This window comes from Arachis stenosperma, chromosome 7 (assembly GCF_014773155.1).
Source record: "Arachis stenosperma cultivar V10309 chromosome 7, arast.V10309.gnm1.PFL2, whole genome shotgun sequence".
In the NCBI taxonomy this organism is placed as follows: Eukaryota; Viridiplantae; Streptophyta; class Magnoliopsida; order Fabales; family Fabaceae; genus Arachis; species Arachis stenosperma.
The window spans coordinates 46,061,165-46,079,018 of NC_080383.1; the positions used below are offsets into that span (position 1 = coordinate 46,061,165).

At 36.1% G+C, this 17,854-nt stretch overlaps 1 protein-coding gene across 2 annotated transcripts; it reads right to left on the bottom strand.

The window, feature by feature from the left end:
• Positions 1 to 7,604: 7,604 nt before the first annotated feature.
• On the bottom strand, positions 7,605 to 17,590 carry LOC130941770 (protein SHORT ROOT IN SALT MEDIUM 1). 2 transcript variants are annotated; one of them, XM_057870358.1, is made up of 22 exons: positions 17,506 to 17,590; positions 17,305 to 17,407; positions 17,086 to 17,185; positions 16,579 to 16,779; positions 15,537 to 15,827; positions 15,287 to 15,390; positions 14,321 to 15,007; positions 14,165 to 14,210; positions 13,434 to 13,526; positions 13,297 to 13,352; positions 12,288 to 12,405; positions 11,434 to 11,645; positions 11,289 to 11,352; positions 10,821 to 10,994; positions 10,650 to 10,680; positions 9,232 to 10,553; positions 9,066 to 9,140; positions 8,888 to 8,962; positions 8,223 to 8,798; positions 8,104 to 8,145; positions 7,961 to 8,023; positions 7,605 to 7,876 (listed from the first exon to the last, which is right to left on the bottom strand). In XM_057870358.1, exons 3-22 carry the CDS (start codon positions 17,152 to 17,154, stop codon positions 7,787 to 7,789), a joined length of 4,389 nt encoding a protein of 1,462 aa, XP_057726341.1. In that variant the 5' UTR covers positions 17,155 to 17,185; positions 17,305 to 17,407; positions 17,506 to 17,590; the 3' UTR covers positions 7,605 to 7,786. The 2 variants fall into 2 exon arrangements, with proteins under 2 accessions (XP_057726341.1, XP_057726340.1); XM_057870357.1 differs by having other exon boundaries at positions 17,305 to 17,510.
• Positions 17,591 to 17,854: the final 264 nt, after the last annotated feature.

Sequence of the window (17,854 nt, forward strand, 5' to 3'; positions counted from 1 at the left end):
AGCTCCATTTATTTTCAATAGAGAATGTCTGCATGCCTTTGAAACTTTAAAAGCTAAACTTGTGTGTGCACCAATAATTGCTCCTCCTGATTGGTCTATGCCTTTTGAATTAATGTGTGATGCTAGTAATTATGTCATAGGTGCAGTCTTGAGGAAAAAGAAAGACAAGCTATTACATGTAATTACTGTGCAAGTCATATTTTGAATGACGCATAGAAAAATTATACAACAACTGAGAAAGAACTATTAGGTGTAGTATTTATTTTTGATAAATTTAGATCTTATTTAATTGGTTCAAAAGTAATAGTTTACACTGATCATTCTGCTCTTAAGTATCTTTTGTCTAAACAGGATACCAAATCAAGATTGATAAGATGGGTGTTACTACTTCAAGAATTTGATATGAAAATTCGGGATAAAAAAAGGCACAAAAAACCCAGTAGCAGACCATCTTTCCAAAATTTATCCTGAAGAAACTCAAGCGCCACAAATGGCCCTTAAGGAAGAATTTTCAGATGAACAAATCCTAGCCATTAAGGTTATACCATGGTTTTCTAACATGGCTAACTACAAAGCTAGGAGAATCATTTCTTAGGAACTTAATTTGAATCAAAGAAAAAAATGCATTCATGATTTCTACTTCCTATAGATGACCCATATCTCTTTAAAAGATGTTCTGACAATATCATATAGAGATGTATTCCTGAGAAAAAGATTCAAGGAGTATTATGGCATTGTCATGGTTCAAACTATGGTGGCCACTTCAATGGAGAGAGGACGGCGAGTAAAGTGCTTCAAAGCGCCCTCTATTGGCCCACTCTTTTCAAAAATGCCCAATCCTTTGATGAAAAATATGATAGATGGCAGAGATCCAGAAATCTATCCCAGAGACATGAGATGCCATAAAATTTCATACTTGAAGTAGAGTTATTTGATATATGGGGAGTTGACTACGTGGGACCTTTACCCTCCTCAAATTCAAACCTCTATATACTAGTGGCCATTAACTATAAGTGGGTGGAAACCATGCCATTACCCACTAATGATGCTAAGGTTGTAATTGGATTCTTGAAAAAGACAATCTTCAACAGACTTGGGGTTCTAAGAACACTAATTAGTGATGGAGGGACCCACTTCTGTAACAAGCAACTCGAAGTTCTTCTTCAAAAGTATGGAGTCAGACATAAAGTGGCAACTCCATATCATCCGCAAACAAGTGGACAAGGGGAGGTATCCAACCAAGAGCTGAAAAGAATTCTAGAGAAGATCTTCAACGCCTCCCAGAAGGATTGGTCCAGAAGGATTGGCGATGCTCAATGGGCCTACAGAACAGCTTTCAAGACACCAATTGGCATGTCACCCTATCAATTGGTCTATGGCAAGGCATGCCATCTACCTATTAAGCCAGAGCATAGAGTGTTTTGGGAAATCAAATTTTTGAATTTTAATGCCAAGGCCGTTGGAGAAAAAAGACTTCTGCAACTTAATGAGTTTGATGAATTCAGAAATCAAGCCTATGATAATGTCCAGTTATACAAAGAAAGAGCAAAAAAAGTGGGTTGATGAGAAAATCCTCTCAAAAAATTTGAATTAGGTCAGAAGGTGTTGCTATTTAATTCAAGATTAAAGTTGTTTCTTGGAAAGTTGAAATTAAGGTGGTCTAGGTCATTCACATGAGTAAAATATCCCCATATGGACATGTCAAAGTAATGGAGGAGAACTTTGGAAGGAAGTTCGTGGTCAACGAACAAAGATTGAACCCTATTTTGGGAAAGTAGATCAACAAAACTCATCTCAACCTCCAACCTAAAAGATTCAACGTCAAGCTAGTGATTGTTAAAGAAGCGCTTGTTGGGAGGCAACCAAACCATGGTTTGTTCTCTTTCTTTGTTCTTTTTCTTTTTCATTCCAAAGTCGCATTAATCTCTTCTTCTTATCCTTCTTTGCACGAATCTTTTAATTATGGTTTACATAAAAAATTTTGTATGCCACGCGTTCCAAAGAGGACGCCTGATAAGTGGATATTTTATACGCTTTTTCATAGCATTTTCATAGTGTTTTTAGTTAGATTTTACTAATTTATTATGTTTAGTGTGTTTTAGTGAAATTTTTACTTTTTGGATGCTACTTTGAGTTTTGGTGTTTTTCCTATGATTTTAGGTGATTTTTGGAAAAAAATGGAAAAATTAGCAAAGTCTTGTTCAGAGAGGAAGAAAAGATAGCAGATGCTGTCAAATTCTGAACTCCGTGCACTCTAATGAACATATCTGGAGTTACAGAGGTCCAATTGACACGCTCTTAATGGTATTGGAAAGCTAATTTCCAAAGCGTTCCAGAAATATATGATAGTTTATACTTCTCTTCCATATCACTGCCCATAACTGGCATTGAACGCCCACATCTGGCATTCAACACCCAAAAAGGACCAAAGCCCAGCATTGAACGCCCAAGACTGGCGTTCAACGCCACCAAGGGACCAAGGGAGAATGCACTCACCCCCTAACTGGCGTTCAATGCCCATACTCTAAGTTGGACGCTAGGCTTGGACGAGCACAAGACCAAAGTGGGCCCAAAGTGGATTTCAGCACTCTGTAGCCTAGTTTCATTTATCCTTGTACTTTTTAATTTTAAATTAACATCTTTTAGGGTTAGCATCTCCTTTAAAAGGAGATCACTTAGGTTTACGAAGGAACTGGTATCATACTTTACTTTCATACCTAAGTTTTTCTCTATAAATTATGAGCAACTAAACTTCCTAGATTAAGGTTAGGTGCTCTGCTGATTCCTATGGATTAATCATATTACTGTTTCTATTTTAATATATGTTTGATTTCCATTTTATGATGTATTGTCGTTCTTCATCCAAATGAGACTAGGTATGTCCCTTTTTCTACATGAGTTCTTGCGAGTCCTGACCCAGATAGTATTGAGCTAAAGCTTGCAAATACATCACCTGAACCAATAATTCATCTGGGCTAATCGAGGATATATGACATATAATCCAGGTAGTTATGGGTGATGAGGTTTCTATGGCGCTAAGGCTAGAACATTGAGCTTCATTCTTCGATCCGAAAGATCTGACCTTGTCTGTGGCATTTTGAGTAAGATCACAAAGGAGAATGAATTGTGTGAGCTTCACCCTTGTTCATATTGAATGACCACTGACAATGGTGTTTGATATGAATTAGAGGAGATTGACTTGATGAGAGGACATGAGTTAATCACTTACAGCTTTGCCATAGAATGAATCATTCATTGTTAAAGTAGTATGTATGAAGTATTAATCCAGAAAGATAAAGCATCTCCAAAGCCTTAACTGATTTCTTATTTTTGTTTCTTTATTAATTATTTATTGTTTTCTTATTTATTCTGTTTATGAGCCTGCAACAACAACCACTATCTTTCTATTCACCTGACTAAGATCTGCAGGATAACCACTGCTTGCTCAATCCAACAATCCTCGTCGGATCGACCCTCACTCATCTGAGGTATTACTTGGACGACCCGGTGCACTTGCCGGTGAAGTTGTGCGAGTTCAATTTCGTGCACCAGCGCCCAACATCCTAAGCCTAGGGAAGGTCACATGCCCGACATGTTCCCTAGAAGCCCAGCGCCTAGGCTAGAGCAAGTCCCAGGGAGAAAAACTTCAAGGACGCCCAAAGTCCCGAATGGAAGCCAAATTCCTTTCATTTTCATGTATGTATGCTTCTATATATAACTTATACTTATTTCTAAAGCTTTATTAAACTCTAAGTTTGGTATAAGTATTTAAGTTTGGTGTTGGTAACACCATGAGCTTCTGGATAACGAAGAATATGAAAAAGAAGCAGTGATGATAATATTGGGTAAAGATTGGGGTAAGATGAATTCCCTCTGGGGTAGTTATTTCTTTTCCTTTTGCTTTTGTTTTTCTTTTGTTTTGTTTATTTTCTTCCTTGTTTGCATGTATCTTTCTGTTTTTATTTTCTTTACTTTTTCTTTATTTAAAGTGCTAAAACTTGTTTGTTCCCTCTAGTGATCAAATTGTATGGAGGATATCTTAATGAAAAAATTGAATAAAAGAATTCAAAACGAAAGTGGTGGTGCTTAAGAATATGTGGTTACATTTGATGAACTTAAGATATTTGAATCTTGTGAAAACAGAAGGAGAATCTTCAAAAATAGGAATTTGAAGAAGAATTATGAGAATTCAAATCAATTCCTTGAAGCAGTGAAAAAAAGTCTAAAAAGTTCAAAGAAATCAAAATAAATAAGACTCTGAGCACCAATGACTAGAGCCCAGTTATGTGCCGGTAATGTTTGTATTTCAAGGAAAGACTTGGGAAAGTAAATCCGAGCGGTGCTTTATCACTCGATAACTTGGCCAACTGGACCAGAATTATCGATTGGAAGCCTGCTTAAAGAGTCGTCTTAAGACAAAACATTTAGAGTCCAAAGAGCCTCTGAACATCGATATTTGGATCAATAAATTTTCTAGTTATGTGCTTGTGGTGTAATTGTGTCAAGGAAAGGCTTGGGTAATTAGATTCGAGGGATACTTTATCACCTAGTAACTTGGGCCAACTGGACCGGGTTTATCGATTAAAAGCTCATTAAGAGCTGCCTTGTGACAGAACACTTAGAGTCAAAAGCCTCAAAAATCTTTCCCTAAATGTAAAGTAACTGTCTTTAAGTCATATAAAGCCCAAAAAAATTCTCATAATATAATTCGGATCTAAGTTCTTGGAAATTCTCAATTCTAAGTATGCAAGATTCATCAAAGATAAAAGAAGCCAAATGTAATCACAAGAATTATCATAAATCCCAATTTTTTTAATTTAAGATTTGTAAACTCTTCAATTATTTTCACTTAAGATAAACTCTGTTTAATTTTTTTTTTGCTTAAGGACAAACAAAGTTTTAAGTTTGGTGTTGTGATGTCATGTCATCTTAAACAATTTTTAGGGTTATTTTTCATTTGTTTTCTTAGGTTTTCTTAGAGTTTTAATCAAATTTCTTATGTTTTCTAGTGGAATTTCATAACTAATCAAATATTTGGAGTTGTGTTAGTGTTATTGTGTTTTCAGGTGCTTTTGTCTGAAAACAATCAAGAATTATGGTCTTTTTAGCAAGGAAAAGCAAAACCAGTTCAAAGACGGTCCAATCAGGCCCAAAAGGAAGAGAACCAAACGCCCAAGCCTTCAACCACGGACACCCAACAACCCACACACATCCCTAGCAGCTGTCCACAGAATCCCGGTGTCCCTTCCTCCTTCCACCAAACGTCGCTGGCCAAAGCCTCAAGCCCGGCATCCCCATCAAATTAAACATACAAGCCCGATGTCTCTCACCGCAAGCTCAGCGTGCAATTGTCCCTGGATGGTGTAATTGGGCCTACGCCTAAAATTGAAGACCTTAAGCCCGACGTGCAACACTCCTCAACTCCAAGGTTGTAATAATTAAGGCCCAAGTTCATTTATACAAATCATTAGAAGCCTTAATCACATCCGAAGATTGAAGATTCAAGATTCAAAAAGATTAGTTATCATCAATTCCTTCTATAAATATAAAGATTTGGTTGTTAGAATTTGTTTATAAATTAGATTTGAATTATTGTTTTAATTTGAAGTAGGTAGTTATCTATCTTATCTTTCCTAATGATAACATTATATTTATTTTTTAAATTCAAATTCTAGATAGAATTTAGGGTATAAATAAGTAAACTTTGTTCACAAGGGAGATCATTCAGGATCTAGGATCCTCAGATCCCTAGGATCAATCAATCATCCATCGGAGGACACACTCTCATCATTAGAATTAGTTTCTTTCTTTATCATGAGTCATTAAACCTCCCCGTTGAAGGTTAGGAGCTCTGTTTGGTTTTTGGATTAATAATGTAAGTGTTATATTTATTTTAATTCATCCTTCTTTACTTTTTCAAGATTAAGTTTCTTCTTCATCAATAAAGGTTAGAACTATTAGAAAATATTCTAAATCTGTCTTGGATTCTGATTTTATATTTGGAAAAATTAATTTCAGATTAGCTTAAAACTCATCTCATAATCTTCACTTATCTAGATCTATTTCAAATACATAACATATAATTCGGCTAGTGATAGTTCTTGAAGGTTGTGCAGCTTAAAATTGAAATCGTTTTTCACCTCTTCTCTCGATTAGTTGACCAAAGGATTGGTGATTAATTAAGTTTAGAAAAATTAAATCACCAAGAGGTTGGGGTTTCATTATAAATGATTTGCTGTGAAAAGATTTTTGCATGAATTATATAAGAAAGTATAAACATTATTCTTCTAAAAATCAAACATCTCTGAAACCTTCAACATTCTTATCTATTGATTTTCTCTTAACTTCAAGTATTCTCCTGATTTTCTTCTTCTATTTCTTCTCTTTTTCAAGATCCATAATCCAATTTCTAAAGTTTGATCGATCTATTTAGATATTTAATTAGACATTGTTTGACTCAATCCGTTAATCCTTGTGACAATGATGTCCATCTATCGTGGTATTACTTGAACAATTCAGTGCACATGTCGGTATCTGTAAACTTTAATTTTTGCTCATCATATATACCCAAATAGGTCTTTGAGAAATTTTGCATTAGACGTTTTTGTCCCCAAAAAAATTTTATTACATTAAAGTTCTTAGACTTTGCAAAAATAAGACATATAAGTCCCTACTTTAATCAAATCATTATTTTTATTTGAACAAATAAATCTTTAAAAGTGTGACGAAATGACCTATCTATCTTAGTGTTGTAAAGTTTAAACACCTCTATATGATAAAAAATTCTTGAAGATGAAAACATTCGATGCAAAATTCTTGAAGATCTATTTAGGTATATACTCATTTTTTTATTAAAACGGAGATAATAATTGAAATCAAATTATTAATTAAATTCTATGATTTAAAAATTTGTTTTAAATTAATATATTATTGTAGTAATGACTAAATTAATCTAGACATAATTGTTGAGATATTTGAAAAAGCTTCTATTTTTTTAATTTTAAATTTAATTTTTGAATAATTTTTTATTTTTATTTAAGCAAAACCAAATCAACCAATTCAACCTATAAAACAGATATTTTTTAATTTATTGTATTTTAATTAAAAATAAATTATTCTTCAAACATTTAAATATACTTAAATACCATTACATATTAATATATCCAACCTCTTTAATATGTAATACTAAAATGAAGTTAAAAATAATATATATAATTAAATATTAAAATAATTTTTATTTTAAATAATTAAAAATTATTAAAAATTATTAAAATATTAATTTATATTTTAATATTAATAAAATATTAAAATATCATAATAATTTATTTAAAATATACTTCATATTTTATACGTACACGGTGTCCGCATGTCTTATATAAATTTCAAATTTCAAATTCGCGTGTCAACATACCGTGTCAATGTTATGTCCCATGTCTATGCATCATAAAATTCAACTAATAATTCAATAATCTGAGTGAATCCGTTACTGATTCGGTTCTAAACTTCTAATAACCATGCTCATGCATGACTACAGAGGGGTTCCAATCACCCATGCCCCGCCATATAACGTGGATAAATGTAGAAAATCACGGGAATCTAGTAAATGATCAAACTCAACTGTGAAATCTAATAGCAGAACTTATGGGAATCCGGGGGAGTTGAGTGGACAGAATGTTATTATGAGTTACATCCATGCATTACAAGAAACGTAGCACGTCCTTTCACCCAATAATAATAATAAAATAAATAAATAAGAGTGAGAGAGACCCTAGGTTGCATCAAATATTCAAACATCAGTCATCCGCACCAGCTTATTATAGAGTATCCGATCGTCCCTCCCAGTGTTGCTCTCCAATAATGCACTTTGTACAAGTTCCTGATTTACATAAAATGCGTTAGTATACAGTTTAGATGAAAATCAATAGTTAATATGATACTAGTATGTGTAATATTTTTTCACCTTAACATCCCTATGAGAAAGGAACATCCCTAGATTGTGGACGACTAATCTCATGTCTTCAACCTGAAGAAATGAGAAAAACGAACATTTTAGCATTGTCAAGCATAATATGAAACAGATTAGCTGATGTTCGTGGCGCTTACTCTAATGTAGCCAGCTTGATTCCTATCGAAGAATCGGAAAGCCTGTCATAAATAAATAGTCATTATTCAATCAAGAACACATCATGTACTAGTAAATTATAATTAGACAAGGGAAGTACCTGAAGAAGTTCTTTGTCCACAACAGCCTCCTTAACCGCAGGGGCTTCTTTCTTTATTTTATCAACCTTTCCTTCCTTCTCTTCGGTGGAATGTGCATCAGACTTGGATTCTTTCACCTCTTCTATTATAACCTTAGTTTCCTCTTTAGAAGATTCTGCAGCTTTTTCGTTGCCAGTAATATTTTTGGATTCAACATCTGCATTGGCCTCTTGCTCAGCATTTTTATACTCAGATGAATCATGTTGCGGACTACCATTTTCCATTTCGTCATATTCTTCAGGATCCTCCTCAGGATCTTCCTCCTCGTCTGATCCATCTTCCATCTTCACATCCTCCTTCTCAACAGGTTTATCCTCCTCTTTTTCACCACCAGGCTTATCTTTCTGTACAACAGTTTTATCATCATCTCCTTCGGTTGGAACCGTTGTGTCCATATCTGCAGGCTCACTCTTCACAGGAGGGTTATCTTTCTTTGTACGTTTTGAAGGTGATTTACTTTCACTATCCTTCTCATGGCTCTCTTCTCTCTGCCTCTTTCGCTGGGCCCTTTTCGTCACAAACTTAATGCGCAGTTTCTGGAGAAAATTATGTACACCAAAATTGTAGTCAGACTTCCTTTGAAAAATAAACTCAGACTCTAACTACAAACAATGGTTTAACAAACCTGAAGAAATGCCAAAATCCTACAACCCATTTGGAACTGGAGCATTTCATGAAATGATTCAGCAAACAATGAAAGCTGCAAAACCCAGACAATAAAGAATAATGAATGTCCATTTGAAAGCAGCAGAATACTACAAATGACTCGGAAAAAGCTGTTGCCAAGCTAGTAAATAACGGACCTCAAGTGTCGATTCTTCAACATCTTTGTCAGTATAATCCAGCAACGAATCCAGTGACAATGACAACGAACGAAGCTGCAATATAATTGACAAATTAAGACCGAGACTACATGAGAAAATGAAAAATTTGACTACAGTTCGTAGAACCAAGCTAAAGTTAGCATACTTTAGAATCTTTAGTCCATTTTGTTTGAAGAACAAATCCAGGGTGCCGAGGAGGCTCATCGGACTTCTTCTTCTCCTTCAATTCTCTACTAGATTTGCTTCTAGACTCGTCTTTTCCATCTCTCTCTTTTGTTCCTTTCATGTCCTTCAACTTATCTCCATCTTTTGTTCCTTTCATGTCTTTTGCCTTATCCCCATCTTTCAACTTCCCTTTAACATTGTGAACATCTTTCTCAGAGGCTTTCTGTTTGTCTAACTTGGCTCCAATTTTTCCAACATCCTTTTCATCTTTTATGCCATCCTTGTTGGACTTCATTTCATTTTTATTGGAATCAGCTGCACCATCTTGCTTTTCAGAGGTTTCCTTTGACTTGTTTTTAGAAACTACCTTCACAGTTTTCTTCAATTCTGTCACTGAGGTATCCGCATCAGCTGTCCGCCTACCCTTGTTCTGAGTGACATCTTGTGGTTGACCTGCCACAACATTTTCTTCAGACTTCTTGTCATCCTTGTCAGATTTTGTTTCAGTTTTATTGGAAGCAGATGTATCATTTTGCTTTACACCGGTAGGTGTTTTTAACTTTTTCTTAGGAACCACCTTCACAGCTTTCTTCCCTTGTGTCGCTGCAATACCTGCACCAGCAATCTGCTTGCTCGTGCTCTGGGTACCGTCTTCTGCTTTTACTGCCTCTACGTTCCCTCCAGTTTTAGTCTCAGGAAGAGTTCTTGATGCTTCACCAACCACCTTTTTTGGTACCCGCTTGATAATTTTCTTCTTTATTGTTTTAATAGTAGCATTGCCCACTGTTTCTGGCTTATCTAGAGGTTTGTCTTCAGAACTAATCATATCCTTATCCTTCCCCTCTTCCCCATCAGTATTATTCATAATAATATCCTTGGAAACTACATTATTCGTAGCATCCTGAATCCCATCAGGACCCACAGAAGATTTCTCGCCCTCAACCAGAACAGTAGATGTTTCTGTTTTCTCCACACCATTCTTCTCATCTGATTTACCGAGTTGCTTGTTTGTGGCATCATTTGCCTTATTGACAACCTTTTGCTTTACAACCTTCCTTATAACCTTCTTCTTTACAGATTTCACACTCCCTGATGTCTGACAAGCATCAGCTTCGGGCTGTTTTTTCTCAGCATTCTTGCCTCCTTCACCAATGTCAGAGCCATCATGTTTAGTAGTTTTAGACTTATCTACTGCAGTTTTCTCTTCAGCTTCCACCTTAACATTATTGCTATCTTTCTCCTTTTTCTTAGCATCTCCAGATTGTCCAGATGAGGCAGATTCCTTCTTCTTATCCAATTTGTCTAAAGTACAATAGCCGGAAAACCACAATTAACATGATTAGATAAAATCAGGTTGACAAAAAGATACATGTCACACAGGAAAGTGAGGCCACTCACCTTTAGAAGCTTCCTTGCTATCTCTTGTGTTCTGAAACGTTACCAAAAAAAAAGAATATATTAAAATCAAAATAGAATAATAGAGAAAATTCCCAAGCAACATTCCAGTTTCAACCCATATCCAGCACAAATAGATTATCAGCAAAACCACCACGGCCAAAATAAACAGACCTCTCTTTTCAAAGCAAGTTGGCGTGCTCTCTCAACCACAGCTTTCTTGTGGGCAAGCCAATGCTCACGCCATTCATCCAACTTGGGGAGACAATCAGACAAATTAGGAACATACAGTACAGTGATCTCTTTGTGGCTAAAGAAACCATCTTTTCCAAGTCTATCATAGTGTATCTGGGAAACATAAAGCTATTAGGAGACTAGAAATTTCATAAGAATGTGTTAGCATTTTAAATGAAGAAATAAAAAACATAATAGTAAAGATTAGTAAAAGAAACATAAAAGCAGAATATCACTAGACCACTAGAATGCAAAATGAACATAGCTCGTAAGAATAAACACAAACTAACAGGAAATAAGACTCGAAGCATACAAATGATTGAAAAAGGATTTAGCTGTCAATCCCAATGGTGGGAGAGATTAAAACAAGCAAAAAATACCAACACAACAACGAAAGTAAACCAATACCTCTAGAAAACGGTTCCACTGTTGACAATTACGCAAATCAAGCTGGATAACATCCTTTGCATATCTGGAAAATAGGAGAAATGCCCGTTAGTGTAGTAGTAGAAATTATAACCTCCAGAACAATATTTATATCTTAAGCATAAACCTGAGCGCTGTTCTAATCAGAGAGTTGTCATCAACAGATGGATCACCACCATCAACTGGTTCCCATGGGCCACCAACTGCCATGAAAGAATGGTCCTTCTTAAGGACCGCAAACTTAAGGAAACTGCAAATATGAGGAATGCGATCATCTAAAATTTTATCAGATGACAGCTCCTCCAATGCACCCCTACTAAGTCCACTCATCAAGATTATCTGAAATAAGGAGATAAAGTAATTTAGCGAGCAATGAAGCCCAAAATTTTTATGTACAATAATGAATTTATATGATTATATATCACAGGAGACCAACTAGAAAACACCATTACAACAGAAACTGCAACCACCAACGTACAAGCTCCTGCAAACAGATCTATATTATTTATGGAAGGACAAAGTTTGTTGGAAAGTATCAAACTAGATCAAGTATATTGGCACAAGCCTTATGATAAGCATTTAAGATTGATCTGTTATCAGAGAAATGGGTTAGGCAGGAGATGGGAGGGTGTTCGCAATAAAGCTTTGTATCACATTCTATAACATCTTAGTTGCAACCAAGATCAACACATTGTACCACATTTGTCACCTTTCTCAAGATCGACACATTCTATCACATCTTAGTAGCAACCAAAAAGAAAATTCTGGGCATCAAAAGCAATATGTTTAGTAACCATTACGAAATAATGTGCACAAATAAAAAAAAAAGTAACCACCGCCAAATAATTCCCAGATGAACAACAAATACAATAATAATACAAAACAAACGAAAGATATATATATATATATATATATATATATATATATATATATCAGAGAGAGAGAGAGGGAACAAATCACAAAGTCCATTGCTGAACCTACTTTAGCATTCCATACTGTATTTCCTTGTATTGAATTTGGAGGTTGTCCCATCAAAAGCTTGTCAGATGATTCCCTAGTCTCAGTGAAACTTCCTTCTTCAATAAAATCATGCTCAAAACTGTTCAAAATAATGTTATTTTTCACTTGTTTTTATTTTTCTTAAACAAATACTAGTAAGAATAATACATATATGGCAGGCAAAGCAGAAAAACAAGGACGATCTTCGAGAAAAAGTGGAATGAAGGAATAAATGAAAATCAATAGATGTCTGGCAAAATTTCTGATAATCAAAACTTGGTTGGAATGTAATGCTTGCACCTTCCCGTGACAAACTTTCTGACAAGTTTTACGGAACAGGATTAGACATCTGGCATCTATTTGTGTGAAGTTCATTATCTGTACAAAAGACTCTTCTCAAAGATGATCAGAAAGCTATTTTTATAGATAAACATTTTTGTCCTGTTTCTTTTAAGAGAAACTCTTATCCTATTTTGTATTTTCCTTCTCATCATCTTGATGAAATAATAATTTCATCCCCCCCCCCCCCCCAAAAAAAAAAAAAAAAAAAAGTCCTTCAAATTTCTGTAACCACAAGATCATCACGCTCAAATCATGCATACAATATAAGTCATTCGTATTAATTTTGAAGATACCTAAATATTTCTTTCATTCGATGCCTAACAATCAGTTTATGTTACAAGGAATATAGCATAGCTAAAAATATTTACACTACATAAAAAGAGAAACAAGATGAGTGTACAAAACAATTAAATTCAAATAGAAAAAAGAAGTTTTCTCTGTGTACAAGCTTCAAAAAGAGTTTGCTGTTTATGATGGGTTTTTCTGTGTTGCTTAAAAAGAGAAAGAAAAAAGAAGGGGCAGGGATATCCTGAAAATGTAAGCTTAACTAATTAAAAAAGAGTAATAAAAATTAGATCAAATGCTATTAGAAACATCAGATAACATTTTGGAATCTTGTAACCAATATCACACAGATGGAGAGACATACCTGACAGGAGTATGGATAGACAGTTTCAGGTTTTCCTTTGGCCAGTTCACAACAACCTAAAGAATTTGCAAGATATGATGTCAAATCAACGTCAAACAATCACCATCAAATAAAAAGAAACTATAGAACCAGAAGACCTTAGAAAATTCAGGAGAGACAAAGAGTCGGGGGTATCGCCTATCTATCGAGAGGTAATCCCTTTCAATATCCACCAAACGGGCTGGGTAAACCTGTTTTAGACAGTGCAAAGATCAATTAGTCTTGTTTATAAATTCATAAAGCAATATACAATAAATAGGAAATTAGGTCATTGGGTATTATTTTCAAATCACTTCACATTCAGAACTGAAATGTAACTTCCAATGTAGCATGAATAAGAATGAGAATATTCTTGAAATTTTATACTTTTTTCTTCAGGTATTAGATTTGCCTCCCAATCCATTAAAAGACACATCCCAAAATAAAAAATCAAGGTATTTTAGGACAAGCAAGGAAGAAAGGAAAACAAAAAGGAAGAATCAGTGAAGAGGTGCAAGAGATGAGGAGACAAGGAATAGGAAAGAATAATCATGGCCCAAGGGAAAACAAGTGCTTTGCCGTTTGCATACTCAACAAGGATTATGAACAAAGGCCAATCAAGGACAACGAAGATTTCCCAACTTTATGGAATCCAATCATGTGACTTGGTTGAAATCAGAATGAACACGCTAAACTGAGAGTTCAAGATAAAAGAAAGACACAAAAGGATAACGTTGAAAGAATTATCAAGCCACCAGCCACAGATCTCCTGAAGGAAAACAAGTACAACTAGCTCCTCCTGTGGAATATTCTCACAATGCTGAGCAACTAAATTCTTGTTTTCTTTTACCTTGCAGACATATTCCCTCCGTTTTTCTCTAACAGGTGAATGGTGCCTTCAGCATAACAGAACACTTAGTTAGTTATATAAGGCTGCAAGATAAACAAGCAGCTAGATATTCAGAACCTGAGCAGGACGCAGAAATAGTAAAATCACAACATCCACCTATGTGAAGCAACATGATGTGGGGAGTCCCGTCGTGAAGATCTCCCATCCTTTGTCAAAGATGATCCTCGAGGATCCTTTGATGTACCACGGGGATCCTTGGAAGATCTCACTGGAGTCCGATCACGCTTAGTTTCAAGAGCACGTTTGCGTTCTCGTTCCCTTTCCTTTTCCCGCCGCTCCAAGATGCGCTCCCTTTCGCGCTCCCTTTCGCGTTCCTTTTCTCGTTCCCGCTCGCGCAATCGTTCACGTTCTTTCTCCCTTTCTCTGTCCCTCTCTCTCTCACGCAAGCGTTCCCGGCGACGCTCTTCTTCCCTTAGCTCAAATTCTCGTAGATAGCTAGCACGGTCATCTTTAAGGTCATTGTGCCCACCACGTGAAAGGGCATTTCCTGGGTAATCCAACTCCATGGCATTTCCATGAAGTGCTTTTCCACTAGCGTAATCCCTACCAGGTGGTAGGCTCACTCCATAACCAGGATTTGAAGCATTCTGAGAATACAGTAGATCATCCAAGTTTCTCCTTGGAGCTGCTCCCAATATTGATGGTGCATGCTGTCCACTATACGAAGCAGCACTTAGCATTGATGAAGCACGTGGATCAGAATCAATCCTTCCTCCATAAGACAAAAGATCTTGGGCAGTGTGACGACTAGCAGCAGTCCTTGCTGCAAGATAATCAGCTTGTCTGCCAGAAACGTGTTGCTACTTAGTGCACGGAGAAATATAATCACCATTTAAGATAGTAAGGAAGAGTTGATCAGCTTCTGCCCAGTGAAAACAAAACTCAAAAAGACGACACTGCTATTTTACATATAACCAAAATGGACATATGCACATATATTTAGCACTACTTAGCAACCAAAATTGGTGTGGATTCATCACAATTTGTATTAGACCCAAAAGCAAACAAAACAAAACAAAAACCCTCCAATGCACACTCATCCAAATAAAATAAAACTAATACCTAGCACCCCCATCAAGTGAAGCAGCTTGCAGAGGCTGAGCTTTCAGCAGTTGCTCTTGTCGAAGCAAAGCTGCCTGATCAATGCGGTCATAGATTTCTGCTTGCTGAAAGAAAGATAAATGCAACATGATTAAAATTGTAAAAATAAAAGAAATAATGCCAAAGGCAGGATGGAGTGGCCATTTGTTTATTTCATTTCAGTGGGAACTAAAAGAAAGAAAGAAATTTAGTCTACAAAGTAACCACACACCTGATGTTGATGACTAAACCCAATAGGATCAGCAGCATACCGTCCAGCTGCATCACCCAAGTCCCTACCAATATAAGCACTCTGCCTTTCACCATATTGCCGCCTGTCTATTCCAGAATATTCCAATCCTTTGTCACCATACAATTGATCAACCTTATGACCATATCCATGACCAGATGACGGAACATATTCTCCAGAAGCAAACTTAGGCGAATCCGAAACACCCAAATTATAACCTCCACGACCATCTAATGCTGATGATGAAGCTCCCTTGGTACCCAACGAGGGAACCTATACAGAGAAAAATATCCAAACAATTTTTCACTTATAGCAAAAAATAAAGATTAACAAGAATATTTAAAAAAAATTATACTGAGAAGGATTTATAAGGCTTTGAAGGGAAACATGACACTTAAATGAAAATTTGAAAACGCAGATAGAACAGAAATGTAAATTGTTAGTAGAGGCAAGGCATACACTTCTAGAGACATGAAAATACCTCTCTTGGATTCAAGAATCAAGACTTTAACATTTGAAGACACCGAATGGAAGCTTTCAGCCAACTAACCCTATCCATTAACTAGGGGTCTCAGCTCTCCTAATGTTAGGATTTTCTGGGTGTCACGCCAAATGTTTCAACAGTTAACAGCAAACATAAGTGCCTCTAAGTTGAAGATGCTTTCACATCACTTTGACAGGTTTGGATAGTGAGGAAAAATGAAAAGGAAAAGAGAATCAAATTGGATGAAAGATTATTGCAAGGCAGAGTATGGAATTGAAGTCGCAATTCATCCAAATCAAAGGGAAAACAAAATAATGGTAGGCACTTGTATAGAATAGAAGAGCACCAAATTCACTTCTACTCCATCGTATTTTTAGATCAACCAAAGGACACCTAATACCAGATGACCAGTTCACTCCAGTCCACCCACTCTGTCGCATCAATCCAAACAAAACCTAAGGAACCATTTCCAATTATATAACACTCCTTATCATTATCTTTCAGATAAAGCGTTAACTGCACATAATACAACACACTGACCTGCTGTGCGCTGCTCAAAGCAGATGAGCCATAAACCGCACTATACTGCCCCCCATACTGTGCAGCAGTTGAACTGTGAGGGCGATATCCAGCAACATCAACTTCCTGAGACGCACCTAATATCGCTGAATGCCTTGATGCCACAGAATGCTGCCCCACATCATGTCCTCCAACAGAAGCTCCAGTGAAATTAGAACCCAGCTGCAACCAAATTCAAAAACACCACAAAAATCCAAATTAATCTTCCAATAAACAAAAATCCAAGCATTAAACAAAAATAAATTGAAATTTTTTTTACTTCTAAGAATTCCTCCTTTAAATTTAAATTGTATTATACAAAACATAGCCTAAGAATCAATGACTTACGATGGTGAACATTCATTTAAAAATAAAAATAAAGGAAAAAGAAAACAATTTTTTTTGGGGGGGGGGGGGGGATGCATAAATTTGACAACGACAGCATCGGAATGAAATCAAGAAACTGTTAACAGTCAATCAAAGGCTTACGTTCTGGCCGTATGCGGATTGACCCGGGTACGATTGACCGTAAGCGCCGCTCCCTCTGGAAGAATACATGCTCCTTCACATGGAACGAGAGCGACCAACCCTGAAACCCAAAACCATTCCAACAATTCGTTCATCAATAAAGCAACAGCAAACCGAAAAAGACCAAAACAAAAAGGAGGAATTTTGAAGGTTTGGTTCTTTGGCAAATTGTCAACGCACCGATTGAAGAGATGGGGAAATTGGATTCCTGCAGAGACGATGAATTTGAAGGTGCAAGATATTTACGACAAAGTTTGATCGGGGAAAGGAGTGTGAGGAAACCCTAGAAAGAGTGAGGGAAACCCTATAACGTAAGTAAAGAAGAAGAAGAAGAAGAAGAAGAAGAAGAAAGTGAGTGAATGAAAGGAAATCGGGAAACACCTTGTTTTATCCTGAATTTGTTTTTGTTCCGTTTATCTCAAATTTTCCAAGCAATGAAGCAATACTGTTGCACGAAGAATCAGGCTTTTGCGGTAATGACAAGGGAACGAGGGTTTTTTTTTTTTTTTTTTGCTCAGCAGGGTTTTTGTTTTTTATTCCGTTATTCAACGGGCTTAATGGGCTCTGGTTATGTGTGCCCTTGCAGTAACAAAGAATGATGCCCAACTATAATACCAACAAAAATCAGGAGCCCGAAAAATGAATTAATCCTGAATTCCTGACCCAAAGTAAGGTCCAAATTTTGTGTATATGAGTATCTAGTGTATATGAGAACCCACTGAAGGGAAAA

Bases quoted from the DNA above. Each gene is read 5' to 3' on its own strand.
- LOC130941770 (XM_057870358.1), bottom strand. From the start codon at position 17,154: ATGTATTCTTCCAGAGGGAGCGGCGCTTACGGTCAATCGTACCCGGGT. The intron at 16,780-17,085 runs GTAAGCCTTTGA...ATTTGGTTGCAG, and splicing joins AATCCGCATACGGCCAGAAC to CTGGGTTCTAATTTCACTGG. The intron at 9,141-9,231 runs GTATGCTAACTT...ATTATATTGCAG, and splicing joins AATGGACTAAAGATTCTAAA to CTTCGTTCGTTGTCATTGTC.